Source organism: Zophobas morio, unplaced genomic scaffold (assembly GCF_036711695.1).
Source record: "Zophobas morio isolate AGI-343-1 ecotype UQ-CSIRO unplaced genomic scaffold, CSIRO_AGI_Zmor_V1 ptg000002l, whole genome shotgun sequence".
In the NCBI taxonomy this organism is placed as follows: domain Eukaryota; kingdom Metazoa; phylum Arthropoda; class Insecta; order Coleoptera; family Tenebrionidae; genus Zophobas; species Zophobas morio.
Window position 1 is genome coordinate 1,799,283 of NW_026972107.1, and position 27,702 is coordinate 1,826,984.

The 27,702-nt window shown below is 38.9% G+C and overlaps 3 protein-coding genes across 7 annotated transcripts in view; 1 reads left to right on the forward strand and 2 right to left on the reverse strand.

The window, feature by feature from the left end:
* Positions 1–492: 492 nt before the first annotated feature.
* Positions 493–7,528, forward strand: LOC135123920 (ammonium transporter Rh type A). 4 transcript variants are annotated; one of them, XM_064048793.1, is made up of 6 exons: positions 493–846; positions 1,314–1,500; positions 1,560–1,710; positions 2,171–2,623; positions 5,902–6,202; positions 7,264–7,528. In XM_064048793.1, exons 1-6 carry the CDS (start codon positions 729–731, stop codon positions 7,452–7,454), a joined length of 1,401 nt encoding a protein of 466 aa, XP_063904863.1. In that variant the 5' UTR covers positions 493–728; the 3' UTR covers positions 7,455–7,528. The 4 variants fall into 4 exon arrangements, with proteins under 4 accessions (XP_063904863.1, XP_063904851.1, XP_063904859.1 ...); XM_064048781.1 differs by lacking the exon at positions 493–846 and adding an exon at positions 914–1,268; XM_064048801.1 differs by lacking the exon at positions 493–846 and adding an exon at positions 1,182–1,268 and having other exon boundaries at positions 1,322–1,500.
* Positions 7,524–11,417, reverse strand: LOC135123911 (insulin-like peptide receptor). Its single transcript, XM_064048773.1, has 4 exons — positions 10,061–11,417; positions 9,847–10,015; positions 9,646–9,802; positions 7,524–9,599 (listed from the first exon to the last, which is right to left on the reverse strand). The coding sequence occupies exons 1-4, from the start codon at positions 10,403–10,405 to the stop codon at positions 7,565–7,567; spliced, it is 2,706 nt and encodes a 901-aa protein (XP_063904843.1). The 5' UTR covers positions 10,406–11,417; the 3' UTR covers positions 7,524–7,564.
* Positions 11,418–14,103: 2,686 nt separating this feature from the next.
* LOC135123946 (insulin-like receptor) overlaps positions 14,104–27,702 on the reverse strand; it is a 73,979-nt gene continuing 60,380 nt past the window's right edge. The window contains exons 2-4 of one of the 2 annotated variants that reach the window (XM_064048817.1): positions 17,917–18,091; positions 17,696–17,798; positions 14,104–17,648 (exon numbers count right to left, since the gene is read on the reverse strand). In XM_064048817.1, coding sequence (XP_063904887.1) covers positions 14,561–17,648; positions 17,696–17,798; positions 17,917–18,091 — 3,366 coding nt within the window. In that variant the 3' untranslated portion in view covers positions 14,104–14,560. The remainder of the gene's footprint in view (positions 17,649–17,695; positions 17,799–17,916; positions 18,092–27,702) is intronic. The other variant, XM_064048811.1, reaches the window with a different exon arrangement.

The window sequence follows — 27,702 nt, forward strand, 5'->3', positions numbered from 1 at the left end:
CCTCGACGGCGGGCAAACCGACGTCCTTTTGTTTGCTGTTCGACCACCATCGACTACAACGCGGACTCCAGCGGCCGCATCATTTTTTCCCAACGAGCCTGTTATTTGTTGTTTAGACAAGCTTTTACACAACTGACAAGCTGAAAAAGCTATCGATTAACCACGTCACTCCCATTAAGTGACGCCGCGTTCAGACGAGCCGGTTTTTGCGTTACTGGAACGAGCCTTTCCAGGATTTAAGCAAAACGAAGGCTTTCATGCTTGTTGGATTCATATTTAGGTGGCCACAGTTTTCTACTAAGTGCTTGCTAAATTGGTGAAGATGTTGTAACTCGCTCGTTTACAATATTGAGAAAGGTGGATTCGTCGAACTAACTCTGCGACATGGAGGTTTTCCGCTAATAAATTAATCTAATCTTATCTAATTTGATAAGGTCGCGCGATATCATTACGCTCAAGGTAAATATTATCGCACACAAGTGCTAATTGAAAGATAATGCATCAATCTGGTATCACTGATTTATGTCGTCGTAATTAACCCACTTACTATAAGATGTTGGGTAAATCGAAGCTCCGACAAATATTTTATTTGGTAATTACGGTGTCTTCGTGCACAGTTTTGCTTTGATCAGGCAGTTATCTGCCGGAGGTGAATAATTCAGTGGCAATTTTGGCTCGTACTTTGCCCGATAATAAAGTTGTTTGTCTTTATTTTGAGTCAGTCGGGCATGATGTCGGGGAAAAAGTTGGACGTGGTGTTTATTCTGTTTTTACAAGTGGTCCTCGTGGTGCTGTTTGCCCTTTTCGCCGTCTACGATGAGCACTACGACAAGGAAGCCTACCCCAGTAAGTGGACGGGTTTGAGTTGACCGCTCAGCCCGCGTAACAACGCACAACCCAGTGACCCCAGCGACCTTCCAACTACCAAATGAGCGAAATATTCCTCCTTTTCGAGATCCTTGTCTCCCATTTAAATAACAAAAGCGCGACTTTGCATCGAAATAGATCCCGTTTTACTCTTGCCACTCACGCGCTAATCTCAGTAGTAAAAATGCCTGTCCTCGCGCACTCCACCACTTCAAACAACCCCCACATCCAGCGGATCCGCCACCTCAAATTAGCCCTCATCGTGGTTTTCCTGCAGCTCGCGCTTTCCCTCGCCTTCCTCCTCGTCTGCGAGTACTGCGACAGGGCTGACGCGTCCGACCCTCGCAACTCCGTCAGCCCGGCCCTGGGGGGCTTCCGCAGGACCGGGCTAACCCCCACAAGTACCCCCTTTGTTAACTAACCAATCACCGTCGTTAATTTTTCAGTGTTCCAGGACGTCCACGTGATGATTTTCGTCGGTTTCGGGTTCCTTATGACGTTTCTGCGACGTTATGGTTACAGCGCGGTGGGCTTTAATTTTTTATTGGGCGCTTTGATTATCCAGTGGGCTCTGCTGTGTCAGGGGTTTTACCAGCTCAATGAGAATAATAAAATCAAGCTCGGAATTGAGAGGTAGGTTTTATCCCCTTTTTATAATTCGATTTGGAGTTTGCTGTTTGCGTTGATTGCAGTTTGTTTAAAGCGGATATCGCCGCCGCCACGGTGCTTATCTCGATGGGGGCGGTGCTGGGACGCACGTCGTACATGCAGCTGCTGGTCATGGGGGTGCTGGAGATCGCGGTGTTCGCCGGCAACGCCGTCCTGGGAGACCGCGTGTTCCAGGTTAGAACCGCCCCCGGCCCTGCATTATTTTACTGCAGCACGTGCCGACTCCCTATTTATTCCGCCAGAAAAGCCCAAAATAAAGTCACCCTTAAACCCTCCACAAACACAAAACTCATCACGCGAAACCACTATTGTCTAAACCCTCCCACGTGAAATAACCAAAAATTGATTGCACGTTGGCGTTCCTAATAAAAATCAAAATAAACACTGTCATAATCCCGACTCCATATATTACCATCACCAGTCATAAATCCCTTCCAATTCACAGCTCAGCTATTCATCCCCTGTCTGCAGCCGAATCACCGTATTTGGTGCATGTTTAATTTGTTTGTGCGAACAATGGAACGTTATGGAACGACGGGCGTTCGTTCAAATCTTGCTAAATCTTATATGCCACAAAACAACAAATTTTATCCACGTAGCGCTCGTCCCGCGGGCTATATATATTTATGCGTAGGTGTCCGACGCCGGTGGCTCGATCTTCGTGCACGCCTTCGGCGCCTACTTCGGTCTGGCCGTGAGCACAGTCCTCGGATTCAGGTCCCCGAAAACCGAAGACAACTCCCTGGAAGAAGCCAGATACACGTCCGACCTCTTCGCCATGATCGGGACCATCTTCTTGTGGCTCTACTGGCCGAGCTTCAACGCCATCGAAGCACCAGGAGACGGCCAACAGAGGGCGGTGATAAACACGTACTTGTCGCTGGCGGCCTGCTGTGTCACCACTTTCGCTATTTCTATCATTTTGAGCCACGAACATAAATTCGACATGGTACACATCCAGAATTCCACGCTGGCGGGAGGAGTGGCGGTGGGCACCAGCGCCAACTTGATGCTGGAGCCGTTCGGGGCCGTGCTCGTAGGGGTGGCGGCGGGGGCCATTTCCGTCGCGGGATACGAAAAGATAACTGTGAGTAGAGATGGGGGGCGGATGGGACCATCGGGAAATCGGGAATTCAATTTTTATACACTCCGAGATTCTTTCAAACTACTTTAAAAACCATGCACAAGGGATCCCCGAGATTCTTTCAAACCACTTCAAATACAAAACAAAAGGGGTCCCAAGATTCTTTCAAACTACTTCAAAAACCAGGCACAAGTAATCCCCGAGATTCTTTCAACTACTTCAAAATCAAAACAAAAGGAGTCCCCGAGATCCTTTAAACTATGTACTTCTAAAACCAGGTACAAGGAGTGTCCGAGATTCTTTCAAACCCCTTCAAATCCAAAACAAAAGGGATCCCGAGATTCTTTCAAACTACTTCAAAAACGAAACAAGGAATCTCTAAAATTCTTTCAAACTACATAATTCAAAAACAAAACGAAAAGTTTCCCCAAGATTCTTTGAAACCACTTCAAAAACAAAACAAAAAGGGGTCCTCAAGATTCTTCCGGATTACTTAAAAATCAGAATAAAATAACTCCCCAAGATCCCTTCAAACTACTTCAAAAACAAAAGAAAAGAGGTCCCCGAGATTCTTTCAAACTACTTCAAAAACCATGCACAAGGAGTGCACGAGATTCTTTCAAACAGCTTCAAATACAAAACAAAAGGGGTCCTCAAGATTCTTTCAGATTACTTAAAAATCAGAACAAAAGAACTCCCCAAGATCCCTTCAAACTACATCAAAAACAAAAGAAAAGAGGTCCCCGAGATTCTTTCAAACTACTTCAAAAACTATGCACAAGGAGTGCACGAGATTCTTTCAAACCGCTTCAAATACAAAACAAAAAGGGTCCCCGAGATTCTTTCAAACTACTTCAAAAACGAAACAAGGAATCTCTAAAATTCTTTCAAACTACATAATTCAAAAACAAAACGAAAAGTTTCCCCAAGATTCTTTGAAACCACTTCAAAAACAAAACACAAGGGGGTCCTCAAGATTCTTTCAGATTACTTAAAAATCAGAACAAAATAACTCCCCAAGATCCCTTCAAACTATTTCAAAAACAAAAGAAAAGAAGTCCCCAAGATTCTTTCAAACTACTTCAAAAACCATGCACAAGGGGTCCCCGAGATTCTTTCAAACCACTTCAAATACAAAACAAAAGGGATCCCCAAGATTCTTTTAGATTACTTCAAAATCAGAACTAAAGGACTCCCCAAAATCCCTTCAAACTACTTCAAAAACAAAAGAAATGAGGTCCCCAAGATTATTTCAAACTACTTCAAAAACCACGCTAAAGTGGTCCCCGAGATTCTTTCAACTATTTCAGAATCAAAATAAAGGGAGTCCCCGAGATCCTTTAAACTATGTACTTCAAAAACCAGGTACAAGGAGTGCCCGAGATTCTTTCAAACCCCTTCAAACCCAAAACAAAAGGAATCCCGAGATTATTTCTAACTACTTCAAAAACTAAACAAGGAATCTCTAAAATTCTTTCAAATTACATACTTCAAAAACAAAACAGAAAGTTCCCCCAAGATTCTTTAAAACCACTTCAAAAACAAAATCAAAAAGGGATCCTCAAGATTCTTTCAAACTACTTCAAAAACGAAACAAGGAATCTCTAAAATTCTTTCAAACTACATAATTCAAAAACAAAACGAAAAGTTTCCCCAAGATTCTTTGAAACCGCTCAAAAACAAAACACAAGGGGGTCCTCAAGATTCTTTCAGATTACTTAAAAATCAGAACAAAAGAACTCCCCAAGATCCCTTCAAACTACTTCAAAAACAAAAGAAAAGAAGTCCCCGAGATTCTTTCAAACTACTTCAAAAACCATGCACAAGGGGTCCCCCAGATTCTTTCAAACCACTTCAAATACAAAACAAAAGGGGTCCCTAAGATTCTTTTAGATTACTTCAAAATCAGAACTAAGGGACTGCCCAAAATCCCTTCAAACTACTTCAAAAACATAAGAAATGAGGTCCCCAAGATTATTTCAAACTACTTCAAAAACCAGGCGAAAGTGGTCCCCGAGATTCTCTCAACTACTTCAAAATCAAAATAAAGGGAGTCCCCGAGATCCTTTAAACTATGTACTTCAAAAACCATGCACAAGGAGTCCCCAAGATTCGTTCAAACCACTTCAAATACAAAACGAAAGGGGTCCCCAAGATTCTTTCACATTACTTCAAAATTAGAACAAAAGGACTCCCCAAAATCCCTTCAAACTACTTCAAAAACAAAAGAAATGAGGTCCCCAAGATTCTCTTAAACTACTTCAAAAACCAGGCGCAAGTGATCACCGAGATTCTTTCAACTACTTCAGAATCAAAACAAAGGGAGTCCCCGAGATCCTTTAAACTATGTACTTCAAAAACCAGGTACAAGGAGTGCCCGAGATTCTTTCAAACCCCTTCAAATCCAAAACAAAAGGGGTCCCCAAGATTCTTTTAGATTACTTCAAAATCAGAACTAAAGTACTCCCCAAAATCCCTTCAAACTACTTCAAAAACAAAAGAAATGAGGTCCCCAAGATTATTACAAACTAATTCAAAAACCAGGCGAAAGTGGTCCCCGAGATTCTTTCAACTACTTCAAAATCAAAATAAAGGGAGTCCCCGAGATCCTTTAAACTATGTACTTCAAAAACCAGGCACAAGAAGTGTCCTAGATTCTTTGAAACCACTTCAAAACCAAAACAAAAAGGAAGTCCTCAAGATTCTTTCAGATTACTTCAAAATCGGAACAAAAGGACTAAATCTCTTCAAATACTTCAAAAACCAAAGAAAAGAGGTCCTGGAGATTTTCTTTCAAACTACTTCAAAAACCAGGTACAAGGGGTCCCGTGATTCTTTGAAATTAGTCCAAAAACCACACAAAGAATTTCAAAATTCTTTCAAACTAAATACTTCAAAATTAAAACAAAGGACATCCCCGAGATCCTTTAAACTACTTCAAAAACAAAACAATGAAAGATCCTGGAGATCTTCGAATTATTTGAAAGACAAGATATCACCGGTAGGGACAGGCTCTAATTTTATGTACTTTTAAAAAAATACAATTTCCCGCACTGGTCCAGGAGGTCTCATCCGCCCTTGGTGGTAGGGTGGCTCGGACTAATTTTTTTCATTAAGTTAGGTATATGTATGTAAATATCAGGAGATACTTAATTATGTTAAAGTTCAAGTGACATTCAGACGAAAAAAGTGTATTACAGACTTATTACGTCTCTAACGTCACGAGCCGCTCCCGCCATTAATTAAATCGTCAAATCTCCCCATTCAACCCCTTCTTGCAGCCCTTTCTGCGAACGAACTTTGGAATTAGAGATACTTGCGGCGTTCATAACCTCCACGGCATTCCTGGGGTATTAGCGGGTTTAATTGGGGCATTTATGGCCGGAATAGCTTCCGAATCGATGTACTACAAGACTCTGTATGAAATATACCCTGCCAGAGCCGAACCGAACGTGACTGCCACAGCCGAATACACATTTTTGAAGCCCGGATTGGGACGAACCGCTGGAGAGCAAGCCGGCTACCAAGTTCTGGCTCTCGCGGTGACCCTAGTGCTTGCCGTGGTTTCAGGTGTCATAACCGGTAAGTAGTAAATTCAAACAACCCTTGTCTAGTTCTTGTTATACTGAACATTACACCTATGCTGCAACTTGAGTGCTATTAACTGTAATGACTTGGGTTTGTGGATTAGGCTTATTGATGGTGACAAGGAGCTGCTGGCCACTAAGGGATGATTTTTTCGATGATGGGGTCACGTGGTATTTGCCTAGAGAAGAATGGGGTGGTGCGCCTGTGTTCACTTTCAAACCATTGATTAGGGGTTACTGCAGTGCGCGTAAAGGGGTATTGTGTGGATAGTGGTGGAGTGCACTGTAGAGTAAAGTGGTGTTGACCCACCCCTCGTAATTGAATAGGCATCACCCCACAGCTTTTTGTGTAGTTCATGGAAATGAGGGAGATTAGATCTGTTGGTTTAGGAATTCCGGGAACGGAATTTCCCACGCCCACTTTTTGCACTTCACCTACAATAACAACAATCAGGAAACACCAAAAAATATCATTTGTGTAAACTGTGGACGGAATATTTCGATAATCACTGTTATTAAATATAATAATCAACAATTTTCCGTTCAATGGTTCTGATAATACAACTTCCTCGTTTATTTACCACGAAACGACCATCAAATGTTAGTAGGTAATTTAGGGCGAAATTTAAATTCGCGTATGCCTAGCGGGAAGTTTAAATTTCCCGCCTCACACCTTGTTAAAACACGTAAAATGGGATTTTTTGCGCTAATTATTATTTCATAGTTGAGAAAAATAGCTCGAAAAATCCATAAACTACGACGTACTTCGGGTGTGTCACGTAATACTATATTAATATTACACCCTGAAGGCCCCCAGTCGTATTAATTCTACTAATAAGAAAAATCCCCGGATTTTTTAATCTTTTCCTTATTCTTTGAAGAGATCCATTTCAGAATTTGCATAGTGAATTTGTTTAGTTTCGTCGTACCTCGCACAGCTAATTAGCATTTCATAAAGCATTAATTTTAATGTTCATTATTTTAAAATTTCATTTTCTTCATTAATAATTAATTTCAATTAGAAAAAGACCTAATTAAAAATTCACGACGTTTCAGGACTCATTTTAAGAATCGTGAAGTTGGGCCAACTGTCAGCCGAAAACTTCTACGACGACGCCCCCTCGTGGACACTGCCTGAACCCGTCGCACCGATTAAGAAGAGCTCTGCAGCCGGCTGCCACTACGACAACCCCAGCTTCGAACCGCCGTTCACCAACGGCGCGTCGCCACCAGATGTCTACAGCTAGCGTGTTATAAAACTAGAAACTAAATAAACAGTATTATCACACTAAATTGTATAAAATTGTCACACCAACCACAAGACTAGATTTTTATTTACTCGTTTACAATTACAGTTTCAACTATTCCGATACAAAATCCCCACGTAATTCTTTCCCAGTTCCTCAATGATCTCCACGGTTTCGTCATCCAGCTTCCACTCGTCGTTGTCTGGCCGCATCACCGGTATCAAAATGGGGTCGTTGGCGTCCCGAGCCTCTTGGTACCTCCTCCAAATGGCAAACCCTAACCCGGAGACAACCATCACCCCCAATAACCCCAAAATACCGTACACCCACCCACTGGTACTACTGTTTTGACCATCTCCATCTTCTCTACTGTCGTCAGTCGTCTCTCGAGTTTCGTTACTCTCCAGAGTTTCGTTCCTCTCTCTCCACACCTCGAAGTGCTTCCAATCCCTCACTTCCCCGTACCCGGCCAAAGAAACCACCCCGACCCTCACCATGTAGCTCCCCTCGTTCAACCCCTCCAGTACCACCCCGCGCTCCCTAATAAACTCCTCTTCAGTACGACATTCCACCATCAACGACTGCAACCCCACTTTGGTGTACTCCACCCGGTACGCCAGAATCGGCAAACTCGGGTCTTTGGGTTTAGTCCAGTTGACAATCACTGTTGTATTTTCAACCCGAACGGACACATCAGTGACCAAATCGTCACCACTACGTATCTGGGTTCTTTGGAAGGTCATTGTGAAACCACCACAGTGGTCACCGTCGCCCTTATCCTTCCGGTTACAAGCTTGCATGAAGAACGTATACATAGTAAAGGGCTTCAACTTGTTGACGATGAAGCTCGTCTCTGTACCCTTTATGATGTACTCTCGAAAAAACTGACCGGTTTGATTGACCGGGTTGACCGACCTCTTGGAGATTCGTAGAGGTACGTCCGTCTGGTAGGCGGTTTTGGCGTAACAATAATGGTCACCGAGACCCAGACAAACGTCGCCTTGTTGGAGGAAGACATTGGGTTCGTCTTGGTTGCGACAACAGCTGCTGTCTTCGTAGGGTTGGGTGCAGAAGTTTCTTTGACCCACCAGAGGGTAATCTTCTTGGCGATAGAGGGTTAGAATGTAGTGGGATAAATCCCCGTTGAGTTGTCTCGGGGGTTTCCATTGCAGCGTCACGGTGGTCTCATTCTGGGATTCTGTTTCTACGTCGTCGGGTTCGGATGGGTCATCAGTGGCAGTCTGGAAGTAGCTGATGGGGCTTTGGAGGTTGTCGCCCTCGGGACTGAACATGGTCTGGATGTAGTACGCGTAGTGGGTGTAAGGGGTGAGTCTGCTAATAAGAACAGAGGTGTTAGGTGTGAAGACGCTATTCCAACCAGGTTCATACGCAAGGCCGTCTTTATCAAAGAACACCTCTTTAATCTGAACTGGATTAAACTTATCAGGGTGGATTTTTGTGTAGTAGATGGTATAACCACCGACGACTGTCACGTTGTAGGGGAGCCACCATGAGATTGTTACATTGGTTGAATTATTTTTCACGACAATTTTAAAACAGTTGAACTCAGGCATGCACTTCCCTCCATTGTTGACACTAATCTTAGTAATGTTTATTTTGTCGATTTCAGATTGACACAAATGTGGGTTATTCTGGAAAAGAGCTTCCCCTCCCAGTATCTTAGGAGTCGCATTCTCGTGAAACAACTTCTGAAGGTTCGGGTTTTCGATGATGAACAACGAATAGTACCGACTCCACAACTCTGTTGGTCGCCCCATGATGATCGTCAAGCTTTTGAAAAAATCCAGCGACATTATGGAATCCGAGTGGCTGATTTTCAAGTACCCGGTAATATGCACCACCCTGCCCAAACCTCTCTCCAGAAAGCGACTATCGATATAATCGTCCAGTACCAAGTCCAACGAACCATTAATATGGGTGCAACCCCTCAAATGATCGAGCTCCATATATCCGTGGATCTGTATTCCTTGACAAAGTTTAATGTTAGTACGTTTGCAGAGACCGTATTTGTCGGCTTCGTAAAAATCGGGACACGTTTCGATGCAAGTACCATTGAACACTGATCTGTGTTGGTCGGCACATTGAACCACCGTGAGGCACCGACTGAATTCTTCGTCGACGAGTCTGAAACTAACACATGAGAGGGAGAAGTACCGAAAGCGAGGGTTACTTAGTCGATGGACACTTTTGGACGCAAGTACCACTATCGTTGAAGTACTTGCAAGAAAGACAGTGTCTGGGGGAGTCGCTCTTGGTGCAACCCATACACAAAGAGTGGCAGTTGCTTTTGGCCAAATTTTGACACTCGTAGTCGCTCCAGCAGTACCCTAAAAACGGGTTGTGTTCACTTTTTAAGAAACAAAGAATTTACCTCCGCAATGAAGAGGACATCCCTCCCCTTCGCACTCTGATTGTCTGTCGTAAGCCAGATAGGAAACCCCGAGTGCCTCCCAGTTCACGGTATCCACGTAGCACAAATCGGGACAAGTGTTAATTTTCACACCCCCGTTCCCGATGGTCCGTAAACTCGTCAATTTTATCTGGAATGGGTACATTTTGCTTCTATTTTTTTAAATCGGACTTACCTCTCGCAAATTCCGCAGGTCATACAAGACCAACGCGAACCCCATGAATAACTTCTCCCCTTTAATCGACGTTAGCTTCGGGAAAATCACATCCAGAGACGGCAACCCCATCACCCTGTAGATGATCAAATACTCCGTGATTTCATAAAGTTCCGTGAAGCTGTTATTTAGAAAATCCGTCACGTCACTTCTTTCGATCAAGACCACCTGGAGGTGGCCTTCTATCACCCGGCAGTGTTTGAACTCCGAGATGTGCTCAGGGGTGTTTCTCACATCCAGAGATTTACACACTTTCCCGTCCACCGGTAGGGCCGCGATCAGGGAAAGGTACACCAACGGGGACATCGTGGGTATGAAAGTGTGACAGCGCACATACTGAGGTTTAACTCGTCCACAAATTAAAAACTTATTGCAGGACCGGTGATACAATGTTAAACGGAACACCTACGGGGGTCGAAATTATCAACGGACTGAACGAGGTCAGACTATGTCAATTGCATTTAAGACTGTTAGGTTGTTAATTTTAGACCCGTTTGGGAATTGAGTTTTAATTGTTTGGTAGGCGCGACTATGAAAAGGGTTTTTGTTTTTTTGACACGGATAAATGGTGGTTATCGTTAGGCTCGAATTTAAAATTTATTGGACGGGAGATCTGATAGTTTTGTTGTGTCGAGGGAATAAGTAGGAATCAAATTTTGGCCCGGAATTTTGTTGCTGCGGTGATGAGGAGGGGCGCCCTCGTGTGGCCAGCACCAGGAGTCATAAAAATCAATACGTTGGGTAAGTGTGTGGAAGTCTATGAAGAGTTCTGGGTGTCTTCCGCTAGATGTCTGTAGTTGTGGAAATCGGCTCGAATCAGAAATTTAACACCAAAAAAGGAGGGAACAAGATTATGATATTTCTGTCACATTTTTTTGGTTGATTGAACTGTTTCTAGAAACTTAGAACATAAATAAGGCTGCAGTTTGATGTATAATACCGCGTGATCAGAAAGGACTAGGTCTGTTGGCAATCCTGGATTTTTAGTTGAAATTGGTATCATGTTTTCTATAATTTTCGGTTGTCAGCAGATATTGACATATCTGTCAAACTTCCGTTTTTTTTTTATATACAGCGTGTTATTGAAAGGTACGTACAAAATAAAATTGGGAATTGGTCTTGAAGTATGGATGCTAAAAGTTAAAAAAAGTTCAGGTAAAAGTGTTCTCCGTTTAGAGATAAAAATTATTAAAATTTATGTCCAAATTCGTTGTACGCCTCTGATAAAAAGATCATCTTTCGTTTCTATAGCAACATTTAGTCTTGACAAAAGTTTTATTGTTACAGTTGCTAGGGTTTACTGAAATAAATTAATTTTACCTACTTATCCTTCAGTAGCGTCTAAAAAGGTTGGATAAGGGTTAATTTTCCCCTTATAATTTTGATAACACAAAATAAGTTTTTCAGACTTCTTAGACTTCGCGAAGAACTGTCCATTTTTTTTTGTACGTACCTTTCAATAACACCCTGTATTTGCATTAATATCATTTTATCTTAGAAAAAATTGGTCTAAAGAGTTTAGACAGTACTTCCCTCGCTGTCGGAAACTTGACGACTGCATGCCTATTGTGTTTTTTTTCTCATTACATTTTTGTAGTTAGAATTTAAAAAAAAAATGCGATGACGTCATCAACATTTTTGCAAGGACACGTATATCAGTTGGGATAGATGTAGTGTAATACTAAGAATAAAATTATTATATTCTCAAATTTTCGGGAAAATGAATTGGGTCGTTTTGAATATTGATTTGTAATAATCAATAAAATAACGAAACAATTTACTCACGTATACGTATCAGAGGCAACTGAAAATCGTGTATGTATAAACATTCTTGATTTAAGATGACAGGCGTAACAGCATACGTGAGAGTCAAACAGAGAAACTGTAAACAAAACGACCATCGGTTTTATTGCTTCGACTTCCGCTTATTATATAAAACATTGGGTTTTATTTTAATTCTTGACGGTGAAATTCACAATTGGTTGATTACAAACATGTCTATTTCACATTCGCGGAACCAAGTGAGCGCATAAAACAAATGCAGGTCTGTAATGTTAAAGTCGATGTAAATAAGCGTGCTACCCTTATGTTTCAAACGAGTTTTTCCTTTAACAAATTTTGTGTCTACCAAATTGGGTTGGTCCGGGTGTAACACTAATAATAAGTGTTGCCTTTAATTTAATCAATAAAATAAATTGACTTCATTAATTTTTTTGAACCACCTCTTAAGAAAATCTAAAAAATATGAATGGAATGATAAATCACAAGTACAAACTCATCATATTTTTTGCATTTTAGATAGGATTTATTCAGCAAAATTTAAGGGTGACGTCATCAATTTTTTTAGGAGGGATGAACAAATACATTTTGAACAAAAGTTTACCATGCTTATAATAACTTTAAAATATTCCCAAGATTTCAAAGCATTCGGTTTTGTAATTCCTGATTAAACCGATAAAATAAATTCACGCCTTCATTAATTTTTTTGAGTCACCCTGCATATGTAAATCCAAAAATATGAATGGAATGATAAATCACAAGTACAGACTCATCATATTTTGTACATTTTAGATACGATTTATTCGGCAAACTTTTGAGCTGTCGTCATCAGTTTTTTGTAGAAGATAACCAAATATATTTTGACTAAAAATTTATTATGCTCTTTATAACCTTAAAACATCTGCAAGATTTCAAAGCATTCGGTTTTGTAGTTCCTGATTAAATCAATAAAATAAATTTACGCATTCATTAATTTTTTTGAGTCGCCCTGTATATGCAAATCGAAAAAATTTGAATGGAATGATAAATCACAAGAAGAGACTCACCATATTTTGTACATTTTAGATAGGATTTATTCAGCAAAATTTTGTGGTGACGTCATAAATTTTTTAGGGGGGACGACCAAATACATTTTGATCAAAAATTTACCATGCTTATGATAATTTTAAAATATCTTCAAGATTTCGAAGCATTCGGTTTTGTAGTTCCTGAGTAAATCAGTAAAATAAATTTACGCTTTCATTTATTTTCTTGAATCATCCTGTATATGCAAATCCAAAAAATATGAATGGAGTGATAGATCACAAGTACAGACTGATCATATTTTGTGCATTTTAGATATGATTTATTCGGCAAACTTTCGAGCTGATTCATCAAGTTTTTGGAGAGGCTAAGCAAATATATTTTGACTAAACATTTATTATGCTCTTTATGACCTTAAAACATCTGCAAGATTTCAGAGCATTCGGTTTTGTAGTTCCTGATTAAATCAATAAAATATATTTACGCATTCATTAATTTTTTTGAGTCACCCTGTATATGCCAATCCAAAAAATATGAATATCACAAGTACAGACTCATCATATTTTGTACATTTTAGATATGATTTATTCCACAAACTTTTGAGCTGACGTCATCAAGTTTTTGGAGGGGATAAGCAAATATTTTTTGACTAAAGATTTATGATGCTCTTTATAGCCTTAAAACATCTGCAACATTTCAAAGCATTCTGGTTAGCAGATTAAAAATTAAATTTCAAAATGTTGTTTTATAATTTTGATTTTTTTTCCAAAAATCTGGACGTTTCGGGTGAAAAGTCGATTCAGAGTTGTAAACTACATGTGTAGGACTATGTTATTTTATACAATTGAAAACCCATTTACTATGTACAATTTTGAAGTGACGTCATCGCATTAGTGGTGGGGATGATTAGACAAATTTTGGTTAGCGTTTTACCATCTACATGATATTCTTAATATAAGTACAAAATTTCACAACAATCGGTCGAGTACTTTCGGAGATTATCTGTCTAATAAAAATCCGGGACGGCAGACGGACAGACGGACAGACGGACGGACAGACAGACGGAAATGGGAGACCTATTTCTTCGTCTTCTAGGGGTCATGAAAGATCGAGAAAACGTAAAAGTAGAGAGTCGGCCGATGGACTCGACTACAATACTTCCTTTGCTTACGTTCGGGAAGTAAAAAGGAAAAAAATGTTATAGAAGCCCTGTATTTTTTTGCAAAATATTTATTTGTACAACGTTTACAAAATATATTTCAGGTGATATATAGAAATATAACCTTTCATCGGTCTAGGAATCGCCATTACAATCAAAGGTACACTGAGTTGACAACATCATAAAGCGACATTGTTTCCTACAGAAAAATCGTTGATAATCCCCGAAACAACATCACATTTTGTACACTTCGTATTGCCTATCATACTACAAAGAAAAAATTTGGTTCCCCACTTGAAAACGACATAAATAAAGTAGAAAACATAGAAAATACTAGCCATGTAAAGTAATCACTTCGTCAAGTTAAAAAAAAAACAAAAATAGGTAACATTGATCCCTTGGAATTCATCAGAAAGAGCATCCATCCCAGTCACTCACGCAGGGCACACTTACTCCTAGTGACTAACATTACATATCACATTTAGTTTAATAATTAACACTTAGGATGAATTTAACGAGTACGAGGAGGAGGGCGAGCCCGGGCTGACCCGCTCCGGCGACGGATTTCTTTGGTTTTGAAATGGGAGATACCTCACTGGACGGTCCCGATCGCGCACGTACAAGTTCACTTCCTCGTCCGAGGGGTCGTAGTGTCCGAAGTAGTTTTCCTCGCTCAGTATCAGCGCCGGCGGGTTGTACGGCCTCGCCCCGGCGGTCCGCGCCAGCTCGAGCCCCAGCCGACTGAAGCAGAACGCCACCAGTCGAAAGGCCGGCCCCACCTGGTCCACCAGCCGGTCCACAACGCCCGAGAACCTAGGTCTGTCGTTCGGCCGCCAGCTCCAACAAGCGTCCATCACCTCGAAGAGGATGTCCGAGCACTCGGTGGGCCGTTCCAGCTTACCACGCGTCTTGACGAAGTGGAACACCTCCTCGTTGGACATACCCTGATAGGGTTGCTCGGCTAGCGTGGCCATCTCCCACAGGACCACCCCGTAGCTCCAGATATCGGAGTCGGTGCTGAAGACGCCGTCGGCGAGACTCTCAGGCGCCATCCAGCGCACCGGCAGCAACCCCACCGTCTCCTTCCTATAGTAGTCAGTCTCATAAACGTCCCTCGCCATCCCGAAGTCGCCGATCTTCACCGTGCGGTCCGCCGCCACCATGCAATTACGCGCCGCTAAATCCCGATGGATGAACTTCTTCGCTGAAAGGTAGGCCATCCCGTCGGCGATCTCCGCCGCCATGCGGTACATCTCGCTCGTGGTGAGGTTCTGGGACGGCTCGCGGCACCGCCGCAGGTACGATTTGAGGTCGCCCCGCTCCATTAGTTCCATGACGACCAGCGGCGGCTGCCCCCGGGACACTATCCCCAAGAGTTTCACCACGTGGTACCCGTCGCTGAAGCCCTTCATCACCGCCCCTTCGTTGAGGAACTCTAACCGACTCGCGGTGGACGCGCTCTCGTTCACCGTCTTGATGGCACAAGGGTACTGCCGCGACCGAATCGTCCCCTCGTACACCATCCCGAACGAACCTTGCCCCAACTCCCGTAAAATCTCCACGTCGCTGCGCTCCAGCTCCCACTCGTCTTCCGTGTACCGGCTACCGGCGTAGTCGGGGTTGACGCTCGCGAAGAGGTGGATGAGTTCGCGGGCGCGCTTGCGACGGTACCACCAGTACACCCCTCCGAAGGAGAGGACGAACACGATGGCTAGGACCACGGGGACGATCACGGCGACGGGGGAGCCAGCGGGGGCGCTGATCTCGAAGTGGCGCCACTCGCTGAAGAGCCCGGGCCCGGCGAACGACACGGCTTGCACGCGCACGGAGTACTTCCCTGGAGGAAGACGGATCTTGTAGGTGTGCTTGGGCTTTTGGTCCTTGTCGTTGATGCACTCGAATCGAGGTTTGGAATGCTCGGAGTCGGTTCTCTTGTACTCGATTTGGTAGGCGACGAGGACGGAGTTGGACTCGGAGGGTTTGTCCCAGTTGACGTGGGCACCGTCGGAGTCTACGTAGACGCTCAACTCGCGCACGATGTCTGCGTCTTCTTTCTTTTTGGTACGTTGGGAGACCATTTGGGTATAGCCGCACTCGATCTTTTCAGTTTCGCGGTTCCTCCAGGTGTTGCAGCCCTTCAACTGGAACACGTAGAGGGTGAAGTGCTTCAAGTTGTTGAATTCGTAGGTGGTTTCGTTGGCTGGGACTGTGTATTCTTGGATGTCGGTGCGGGAGGAGACTATTTCTCTTTTCTGGAAGATGCGGGTCATGAAAGGGGAGGGAATTTGTTGGTGGTAAACGGTCTTGATGCAGTTTTCCAAGTCGCTGCTGCCTTCGTTGCAAGATAGCTCTTCGGTGAAGAGGCTGGTATAAGTTTTGACGGGACAGGTGCAATTATCGGCTTTAGTTGTGTTAAGAGAAGTATTGGTAGGTGTTGAAGGTTCCTCGATGTCGAAGACGTGCGGGTTTTCGCAGTAGTTTCTTTGTCGGATGGTAGGCGAGTAATCTTCTTCTATGTACATGTAGATGGTGTAGTGGGATAAGTCACCGTTGGTGTAGCGAGGGGGCTCCCACTTTAGAACGATGGTACTATCGCTCACAGCTTCCGCTGTTAACCCGAGAGGTTCAGATGGTTCGCTGGAAGCGGTCATGAATGCATACTGGGGAGTTTGCTGGCCTTGCTTCAGAGCAGTGTAAATCTTGATGTAGTAGGCGTATCTAGTGTAAGGAATCAAGTCTTTGAGTTGAGCTGTATTCTCCCGGACGAAAACTCCATTCCAGCTATACTTATTGCAACCGTCTTCGTTATCACTCCAAAACTGAGCATTCTCCTCTTCACTATAGTAGACGGTATAACCCAGCAGCACTTCGTCATCAGCTAGGGATTCTCTCTCCCACACCATGGTCACATTCGTCGGGTTAGTTTCGGTAATCTTAACCGTCAAGTTTTTCTGGTGACAACTAGACTTGTACCCGTTCGAATACTTGGACATCTGCATGTCAGTTTTATTCCGGATACCGTCAGTCTGCTCGAGTTTCTCGATTTCTCTCAAACACAACTGAGGGTTGTCGTGAAAAGCCATCGTCCCGTTTAAAATAGTCAACTTAAAGTCGTCCGAAAAGTCCCACAACTTCCTCAGATTCTCGTTTTCGTAGACGAATAGCGAGTACCGATTGTTATCCAACTGCTCTCCTTTGATTGTCGTCAGGTTCTTGAGAAACCCCAACGAGGTGATACTTTGCAGTCGCCCGATTTTTAGGTACCCGGAGATGGAGACGATGTTCCCTAGGTACCGCTCGAGGTTCCGTTCTGGGGTACTATCCAATATGCGTATTTCTAGGGAGCCGTTGATGAAGGTACACCCTTCCATCTGCTCCAGCATGTCCGACGTGCTCACGACTGTTCCACTGCACATTTTAGGGGACGCCGGTCCCACGTAGCGACACCCCCCTTTCACGTCCCTATCCCTCTTATAATAAACGGGACACTCGTTGATGCAAGTCCCGTTGAAGTTCCACCAACCACCATTCAACATAGTGGAGCACTCCTCCTCCGTCATACACGTCCTAGTTTCCTTGTTGGTCACCCTGAAACCGACGAGTTAGTATTCAAACCACCGTCAACAGGTACCTACTTAGGCGGCGGGCACTTCGACACGCATTCCTCCCCATCCATGTACTTGTCGCAGTATTCCTTGCGACTTTGACTTTGGCACTCCACGTTATTCCAGCAGTATCCTGCAAGAAAAAGCCAATCAACACCAATTCACGAGCTAATTTGTAACGTGCGTCACTAAATCAGCGCCTTTCAAAAGGGTGTTTAATTGGATTAATTGCTTAAGCTGTGTTTACTTACCGCCACACTCGTTGGGACAAACTTCGTCCTTGCAGGCGGAGGTTGTGGTGTTGTCGAAGTCAAGCCTGGAGGCTCCGAGGGACTTCCAGTTGACGGTGTGGACGTAGCAGACGTTGGGGCTAAGGTCCACCTTGACGCCCCCTCGGCCGATGTGTTGCAAACTCGTCAAGCCGATCTGGAATCCCGATTGATTTAGCGATTATTTCAAGTGTTTCGGGTTCAGGCACGGGGAGAGCACAGGTTTGAGAAAGTTTTAGTGCGTCGCTCGCTTCGCTCGCGCAATCAATGCGCCCGACGCCACCTCCAAATTAAAGTTAATTCCCATCACTTTTTACAGTTATAGTAGATGTACGATCTTAAACAGCCAACAGATGCCTATCAATCCCTATCAACAATGGTACGAGCGTGACATGAGATTCGTGTTAGAATTTTTATGCGCAGTTAGAGGCCAACGTCCTCTCGTACCAAACCCGAAGAACTCGAAGCAAATATGAATGTAGGAATAACAATTTCAGACGCTATCAATATGCGATTCTTGAAACTTTTTTCAATAAAAGTTTTAATGACTTTCGTCAGTACGGTTTATTACGAAATTACGTTTATAAATAGATTGAAGATACAAAGTAATTGTTGTGGTGTCACGGTTGCGTGATAAATGCGTCTCGGGCAGATTCTGGACAGAATCGAAAAATAACGCCATTGTGGGTATAATTTGGGGGATTAGCGAATCTCATAATGCTGAATTATTCATTTGCCATATTGAACATTAGTAGATTAATTAAATCAACGTGTTCAGGTATTTACACACCTAAATTAAACGAGATTATTTCTATTTTGAAGGCTTTGTTGTAGCTGCGAGTACTTTCGAATCGTCACAATGAAAATTATAGGCTTTGCTTTTCAGTGTTTGCAAGAGTCGATCCGTGAGGTAACTATTAGTTATAATTGACATTTGACACTTGTCGGTTTAGGATAATTGACACCTTGTCGATAATTAACACATTTACTCAATCTGCCGATTTAACCTTGTCGGATTGATCCCGTTAAGAAAGAATAAACACAGATTTCGAATTTCCTTCAAGTGACCGGTGAAAACAATCAGTGCAAACAATTCAAGTTGAAACCAAGAGAATGCACAATGGGGCGTAGAATAGGCTTCAACTGAAAATATTCAAAGATTTTTTACTTCCCGAGCCCTTAACTTAGCTATGACGCTTCATGATCCCCACAGTACGAAAAACTGGTCTGCCGTTTACGTTTGACGATTTTCGATATTCCACTATTAAGATCTTTCATTTTTTCGATTTCTCAATTTTTTCATTTTTCGATTTCTTAATTTTGTTTCAGTTTTACGATTTTTCGTTTTTTCAAATTTAATTTTTCAGATTACGAAAAATTTGAAAGAATTCGGGACAATCCAACAGAATAAGAAATAATGCAAAAGGATACGAGAGAATTCGAAAAAAATCGGAGATGATCCGAGTGAATCTGGAATAATCTGAAAAATTACGAAAAAATCCGAATTCGAAAGAATTCAACAGAATTACAAAGAATCAGAGAGAATGAGGGAGAATCCAAACAAAATCCGAAAGACTTCGGAAAAATATGAGACAATATGAGAGAATTCGAAAAAAATCCGAGGGGATCCGGGAGGATCCGGAATAATCTGAAAGATAAAAAAAATATATCCGAGATAATCCAAAAGAATCCGAAAAACTCCGGGAGACTCGGATATACTCCGAAAGAATCTGACAAAATCTGAACGAGTACGAAAGAATCGGAGAGCAGTCGAGAAATTCCGGAATAAATTGAAAGAATCCGAGTCCGAGAGGATTAGAAAGAACCCAAAAAAATCCGAAAGACTCCGGAAAAATATGAGACAATACGAAAAATTGGAGAGAATGCGAGATAATCTGAAAAATATCCCACAGAATTCGGGCGAATCTTGAAAAATCCGAAAGAAACCGTAAACTGCGAGAGACCTCGAGAGAGTCCGATAAAATCGGGAAAAAAGAGGATTTGAGAGAATTCGAAAAAATCCGAGATGATCTTTGCGATTACTTTATTTTTTCGTTTCTTAATTTCTCGACTTTTCGATGTTTCGATTTCTAGTCAGATTTCGAATTTTTTATTTCGATCTCTCAATTTTTCGATCTTTTTTCGATTTCTTATTTTACGTTTTTTGACTTTACAATTTTTTTCTCTCTTTTTGTTTTTTTGTCCTTCAATTTTTCGATTTTTCAATTGTTAATTTTTCGATTACTTTAGTTTTCGGATGTTTCAATTTTTGGATTCTTTAATTACTCTATTTTTTAAATTATCGATTTCTCAATTTTTTGGTACTTCACTTTTACGATTTTTCAACTTTTCGATTCTTCAATTTTTCAATTTCCAATTTTTTTCGTTCTATAATTTTCGATTTCTCCATTTTCTGGAATAATAAATTTTTCAACTTTCCGATTTCTCTACTTTTTAACTTTTCGCGTCTTAAATTTTTCGAATTTTTTATTTTTCAACTTCTGGATTTCCAGCTTTTCGAAATTTCGATTTCCGTCAGTTTGGAATTTTTCAGTATTCCGATTCTTCAATTTTTCGATTTCTCGGTTCAACAGTTTTACGATTCCATTTTTCGTTTTTTTATATTTTGGATTTTGCAACTTCTCGTTTTTTTTTTTGACTTTCCAATTTTTTTGTCTTATCAATTTTTCGGTATTTCAGTTTCCGGAGTTTTTCAGTTTTTTTTGATCCTTCAATTTTTCGACTTTTCAATTTTTAATTTTTCGATTACTTCAGTTTTGGGATATTTCAATTTTTCGATTCTTCAGTTACTCTATTTTTTAAATTATCGACTTCTCAATTCCTTTCAATTTTCCGGTATTTCCGTTTTACAATTTTTCAATTTTTCGATTCTTCAATTGTTCAATTTTCAATTTTTGTCGTTCTTTAATTTTCGATTTCTCCATTAGTCGATTTCTAGACTTTCCAATTTCTCGATTTTCCAACTTTTCTACTTTTCAATTTTTTCATTTTTTTTATTTTTCCATTTGTTGATTTTTCGAAGTTTTCAATTTTTCGATTCTTCAGTTTTACGATTCTTCAATTTTTCGATGCTTAAAAATTAGATTTCGATTTTTTGGCTTTTCGATTTTAGGCCTTTCAGTTTGTCGATACTTAAAATTTTTCCATTTTTCAGTTTCCCAATTCATCGATATTCCGATGTTTCAATCTTTCGATATTTCGAATTTTCGGTTTTTCGACATTTTAGTTTTGTAATTTTTCAATTTTCCGATTTTTGTTTTGTTTTTCGATAATTAAAGTTTCTCGATTTATCGATATTCCGATGTTTCAATTTTGCAAATTTCCGATGTGTCGATTTTTCGGTATTCGACATTTTACTTTTGAAAATTTTAAATTTTTCGATTTTTCAGTTTTTCGATTAAATTTTTGCATTTTATATACATATTTTGGAATTTGCGATTTCTCGATCTGTCGATTTTTTTTTGACCTCAATTTTTTGTTTTTTCAATTTTTCGATTATACGATTTTTTGATGTTTCGATTTCCCTATTTTTTAGTTTTTATTTCAATTTTTGGATTTATTGATTGTCCAACTTTTCTATTAAGCATTTTTTCAACAATTCAGTTTTGGAAAGTTTTCAATTTCTGAATTTCGCAAGTTTTCAATTTTTAAAATGTTGGATGTTTTAACACTTCAGTGTTTTTATTCCTTCACTTTTTTTTCCTTCAGTTTTTCGTTATTTAATTTTTAATTTCTCGATTTTCAATTTTTGGATGTTTGAAATTTTCTATTTTTCAATTTTTTAAATTATTATCGATTTCTCGATTCCTTTATTTTCCGATTTCTCGATTTCCCGATATTTAAGTTTTACGATTTTACAATTTTTCCGATTTTTAAAGTTTTCAATTTACAATTTTTGTCTTTCTTTAATTTTCGATTTCTCCATTTCTCTTCTCTTTTGCAATTTTCCGATTTCTCGAATTTTCAGTTTTTCGACTTTTAAATTTTTCCATTTTTTTTCCATTTATTGATTTCTCGAATTTTTCAATCTTTCGATACTTCGATTTTTCGGTTTTTCGACATTTTAGTTTTGGAATTTTTCAATTTTTCAATTTTTGTTTTGTTTTGAGCATTTGAGGATTTTGTGGATTATAGGATTTGACTATTTTGTTGTCTTGAGGATGTGAGAATTTTGGTGTTTTGAGGATTTGATGATTCTGTGGATTTAACTATTTTGGTATTTTGAGTATTTGAGGATTTTGGTGTTTTGAGGATTCGAGGATATTGGGGTTCTGACGATTTGAGGATGTTGAGGATTACAAAATTTGACTACTTTGGGATTTTGCGGATTTGATGAGGATGTTGATGTTTTTAGGGTTTGAGAATTTTGATGTTTTGAGGATTCCGGTGTTTCGAGGATTTTGAGGATTTGAGGATTTCGGTGTTTTGAGGATTTGACAATTTTGGTATTTTGAGGACTTGAGGACAATTTTTCGAGTTCTCGATTTTTCAGTTTTTCGATTTTTTAATTTTGGGAATTTTTCAATATTTCGATGTTTAAAATTAAGATTTCAATTTTTCGACTTTCCGAACTTCGATTTTTCAATTTTTCGATAATTAAAGTTTCTCGATTTACCGATGTTCCGATGTTTCAATTTTGAAAATTTCCGATGTGTCGAGTTTTTGGTTATTCGACAATTTAGTTTTGAGAGTTTTCAATTTCTCGATTTTTCAGTTTTTCGATTCAATTTTTGCATTTTATATATTTTGGAATTTGCGATTTCTCGATCTCTCGATTTTTTTTGACCTCAATTTTTTGTTTTTTCAATTTTTCGATTATACGATTTTTTGATGTTTCGATTTCCCTATTTTTTAGTTTTTATTTCAATTTTTGGATTTTTTGATTGTCCAACTTTTCTATTTAGCATTTTTTCAACAACTCAATTTGGGAAAGTTTTCAATTTCTGAATTTCGCAAGTTTTCAATTTTTAAAATGTTGGATGTTTTAACACTTCAGTTGCAAAATGTTTTCAGTGTTTTTATTCCTTCACTTTTTTTTCCTTCAGTTTTTCGTTATTTAATTTTTAATTTCTCGATTTTCAATTTTTGGATGTTTGAAATTTTCTATTCTTCAATTTTTTAAATTATCGATTTCTCGATTCCTTTATTTTCCGATTTCTCGATTTCCCGATATTTAAGTTTTAGGATTTTTCAATTTTTCCGATTTTTAAAGTTTTCAATTTTCAATTTTTGTCTTTCTTTAATTTTCGATTTCTCCATTTCTCTTCTCTGTTGCAATTTTCCGATTTCTCGAATTTTCAGTTTTTCGACTTTTAAATTTTTCCATTTTTTTTCCATTTATTGATTTCTCGAATTTTTCAATCTTTCGATACTTCGATTTTTCGGTTTTTCGACATTTTAGTTTTGGAATTTTTCAATTTTTCAATTTTTGTTTTGTTTTGAGCATTTGAGGATTTTGTGGATTATAGGATTTGACTATTTTGTTGTCTTGAGGATGTGAGAATTTTGGTGTTTTGAGGATTTGATGATTCTGTGGATTTAACTACATATTTTGGTATTTTGAGTATTTGAGGATTTTGGTGTTTTGAGGATTCCGGTGTTTCGAGGATTTGAGGATTTTGAGGATTTGAGGATTTCGGTGTTTTGAGGATTTGACAATTTTGGTATTTTGAGGACTTGAGGACAATTTTTCGAGTTCTCGATTTTTCAGTTTTTCGATTTTTTAATTTTGGGAATTTTTCAATATTTCGATGTTTAAAATTAAGATTTCGATTTTTGGACTTTCCGAATCTCGAGTTTTCAATTTTTCGATAATTAAAGTTTGTCGATTTATCGATATTCCGATGTTTCAATTTTGCAAATTTCCGATGTGTCGATTTTTCGGTTATTCGACATTTTAGTTTTAAGATTTTTCAATTTCTCGATTTTTCAGTTTTTCGATTCAATTTTTGCATTTTATGTATTTTGGAATTTGCGATTTCTCGATCTCTCGATTTTTTTACCTCAATTTTTGTTTTTTCAATTTTTCGATTATACGATTTTTTGATGTTTCGATTTCCCTGTTTTTTCAACAATTCAATTTTGGAAAGTTTTCAATTTCTGAATTTCGCAAGTTTTCAATTTTTAAAATGTTGGATGTTTTAACACTTCAGTTACAAAATGTTTTCAGTGTTTTTATTCCTTCACTTTTTTTTCCTTCAGTTTTTCGTTATTTAATTTTTAATTTCTCGATTTTCAATTTTTGGATGTTTGAAATTTTCGATTCTTCAATCTTTTAAATTATCGATTTCTCGATTCCTTTATTTTCCGATTTCTCGATTTCCCGATATTTAAGTTTTACGATTTTTCAATTTTGCCGATTTTTGAAGTTTCCAATTTTCAATTTTTGTCTTTCTTTAATTTTCGATTTCTCCATTTCTCTTCTCTTTTGCAATTTTCCGATTTCTCGAATTTTCAGTTTTTCGACTTTTAAATTTTTCCATTTTTTTTTCCATTTATTGATTTCTCGAATTTTTCAATCTTTTGATACTTCGATTTTTCGGTTTTTCGACATTTTAGTTTTGGAATTTTTCAATTTTTCAATTTTTGTTTTGTTTTGAGCATTTGAGGATTTTGTGGATTATAGGATTTGACTATTTTGTTGTCTTGAGGATGTGAGAATTTTGGTGTTTTGAGGATTTGATGATTCTGTGGATTTAACTATTTTGGTATTTTGAGTACCTATTTGAGGATTTTGGTGTTTTGACGATTCGAGGATATTGGGATTCTGACGATTTGAGGATGTTGAGGATTACAAAATTTGACTATTTTGGGATTTTGCGGATTTGATGAGGATTTTGATGTTTTTAGGGTTTGAGAATTTTGATGTTTTGAGGATTCCGGTGTTTCGAGGATTTGAGGATTTTGAGGATTTCGGTGTTTTGAGGATTTGACAATTTTGGTATTTTGAAGACTTGAGGACAATTTTTCGAGTTCTCGATTTTTCAGATTTTCGATTTTTTAATTTTGGGAATTTTTCAATATTTCGATGTTTAAAATTTATACTTCGATTTTTGGACTTTCCGAACTTCGATTTTTCAATTTTTCGATAATTAAAGTTTCTCGATTTATCGATGTTCCGATGTTTCAATTTTGCAAATTTCCGATGTGTCGAGTTTTTGGTTATTCGACATTTTAGTTTTGAGATTTTTCAATTTCTCGATTTTTCAGTTCTTCGATTAAATTTTTGCATTTTATATATTTTGGAATTTGCGATTTCTCGATCTCTCGATTTTTTTTGACCTCAATTTTTTGTTTTTTCAATTTTTCGATTATACGATTTTTGATGTTTCGATTTCCCTATTTTTTAGTTTTTATTTCAATTTTTGGATTTTTTGATTGTCCAACTTTTCTATTTAGCATTTTTTCAACAATTCAATTTTGGAAAGTTTTCAATTTCTGAATTTCTCAAGTTTTCAATTTTTAAAATGCTGGATGTTTTGACACTTCAGTTGCAAAATGTTTTCAGTGTTTTTCTTTAATTTTCGATTTCCCCATTTCTCTTCTCTTTTGCAATTTTCCGATTTCTCGAATTTTCAGTTTTTCGCCTTTAAATTTGTCGGTTTTTTATTTTTGCATTTCTTGATTTCTCAAGTTATCGATGGTTAGATTTCCCGACAGTTTTGGAATTTTCCAATATTTCGCTTCTTCAATTTTTCAATTTCTCGATTTTTCAGTTTTACGATTCTTCAGTCTTTCGACGTTTTAATTTTGGGAATTTATCAATTTTTCGATTTTTAAAATTCAGACTTCGATTTTTCGACTTTTCGAATTTCCTTTATCAATTTTTCGATATCTTGATTTTTCGACATTTCAGTTTTGGATTTTTTTAACTTCCCTATTTTTTTAATTATTTTTTCAAAATTTAGATTTTTCGATTTTACAAGTTTTTGATTTCGCATTTTTGGGAAATTTATAATTTTTCAATTTCAATTTTAAATTAATTATTTTTATTAGACAAGTGTAAATTTCTTTGTAACTTTAAGCATAATAAAGCATATTATTATTATTAATTTCTTAATTTTTCAATTTTTAAAATTACTGATTTTTCGATTTTAAAATGTTTTCGATTGTCCTTAAATTTTTTCCATTTTCCAGTTTCTCGATATTTCGATTTTTCGACAAGAATTTTCTCCCGTTTGTTAACTGCTTTAAATATATTTCACATTGTCCACACTTATCTTGCAGTTCAAGGCAAGGGAAGTTCGTCGAAATAACATTCGACCAATTCGTTCAAGAATGCTTATTTTTAGAGTGTTTGCTTGTACTAACCATAACAAAACCGTGACTCACTTCGAATCCTAACTAACTAAAATAACTAAAATGCGTCGGACGCGTATTGGATTTAATTGGACCCTATTGGTTTCAATACAGGTTCCATGGGTTTCTATTGGTAGCGTAGACACCCTTATTAACATTTACTCCCAATTTTTGACCAAATAAAATCTGTTTTGAACACACCAAATGAAGTAAACCCGATAAAGATTCTGTCGGGTTTTTGTTAAAGCTTGTTATCACACTGATAACTTCGCCGCCTTATTTTTATGGCCAACAACGAGTTCATTTAACAAAACCTTCAACCTCCAACTACAAACTCGATTAACTAAGTCCCACATTTCCACGATATCCATCCCATTGGAAACAGATAAAACCAATCAGTTCTGTTGGTATTTTCGTCAGCACTCGATCCAGAATTCGCGCCTCCGGCGCCATAAACTATTCTTGAGCGCCAATAAAACTCAATTCGACTTAATTAAATCCGCGATTATAAAACCAAACGCACAAATAATTTCAAAGGTCCAACGTCGACGAAAACAACAAAGGTTATGGCAACAATACGATTACTCGGATTTATGTTGACATTTTCCGTGTCGCAACCGTTCCAAACAAATCGCCAATAATTTTAAGCAAAAGAACGAAAAACACTACCGCCTCTCAACAATGCGTTTTTTCTTGGCAAAGACCACAATTACCGGTATTTAAAAACGCTGCGCGTCAAAAGATAGACAACCTTGGTTTTTTTTTCAACTATAATAACAAACCACGTACTGACTGATGAATGCATAAAATTATTGAGCCGACGAAACTTATCAAGCGCTTATCTACCGTTTATCCTTGACATCAATGTGCGGAAAAATAAACCGCGTCATGAATAAGCTTATTTTACGAGTTGGGACCGTTAGACGAATTTTTGAACAGAGACGAGTTTTAGCTGAAGACAAGTTTGGCGAACGAGTTCGTACGAATTTCTGTTGTTGTTTGCTTTCCACGAATAAAAAACTATTCCGCGGATGTTGTTCCGGAAAATTGCGATTTCCACCGCGTAAATTTAGAAGCTATTTTCGAAATTGTCGAGGAAAGTTTTTCTGGACGAAATATCTCAAGAAAAATAGCTCCGACGTTCGTTCACCCGTCGCCAGCAACTACTCAAGAATTGACAGGTTACGAAATGAGCTGGTCATCCGCCAACAAAACCAAAATAGTGCTATCGCTGCGTATTCCGCTATCTCGTAAATCCTTGTTGTGTGCTGGTTGACACACACAAAAGGAAAGCGATTCTGAAACGACACGTTTAACACGCTTTCATTACGATAAACTTGGCATGTACAATAAATATTTCGATTGGATGATTTATGGAGTTTCTGGGGTAATACAAGGCCTGCCGCAACGTCCAAAATCTGCATGTGGTTTAAATTCCAAATTCAAGGT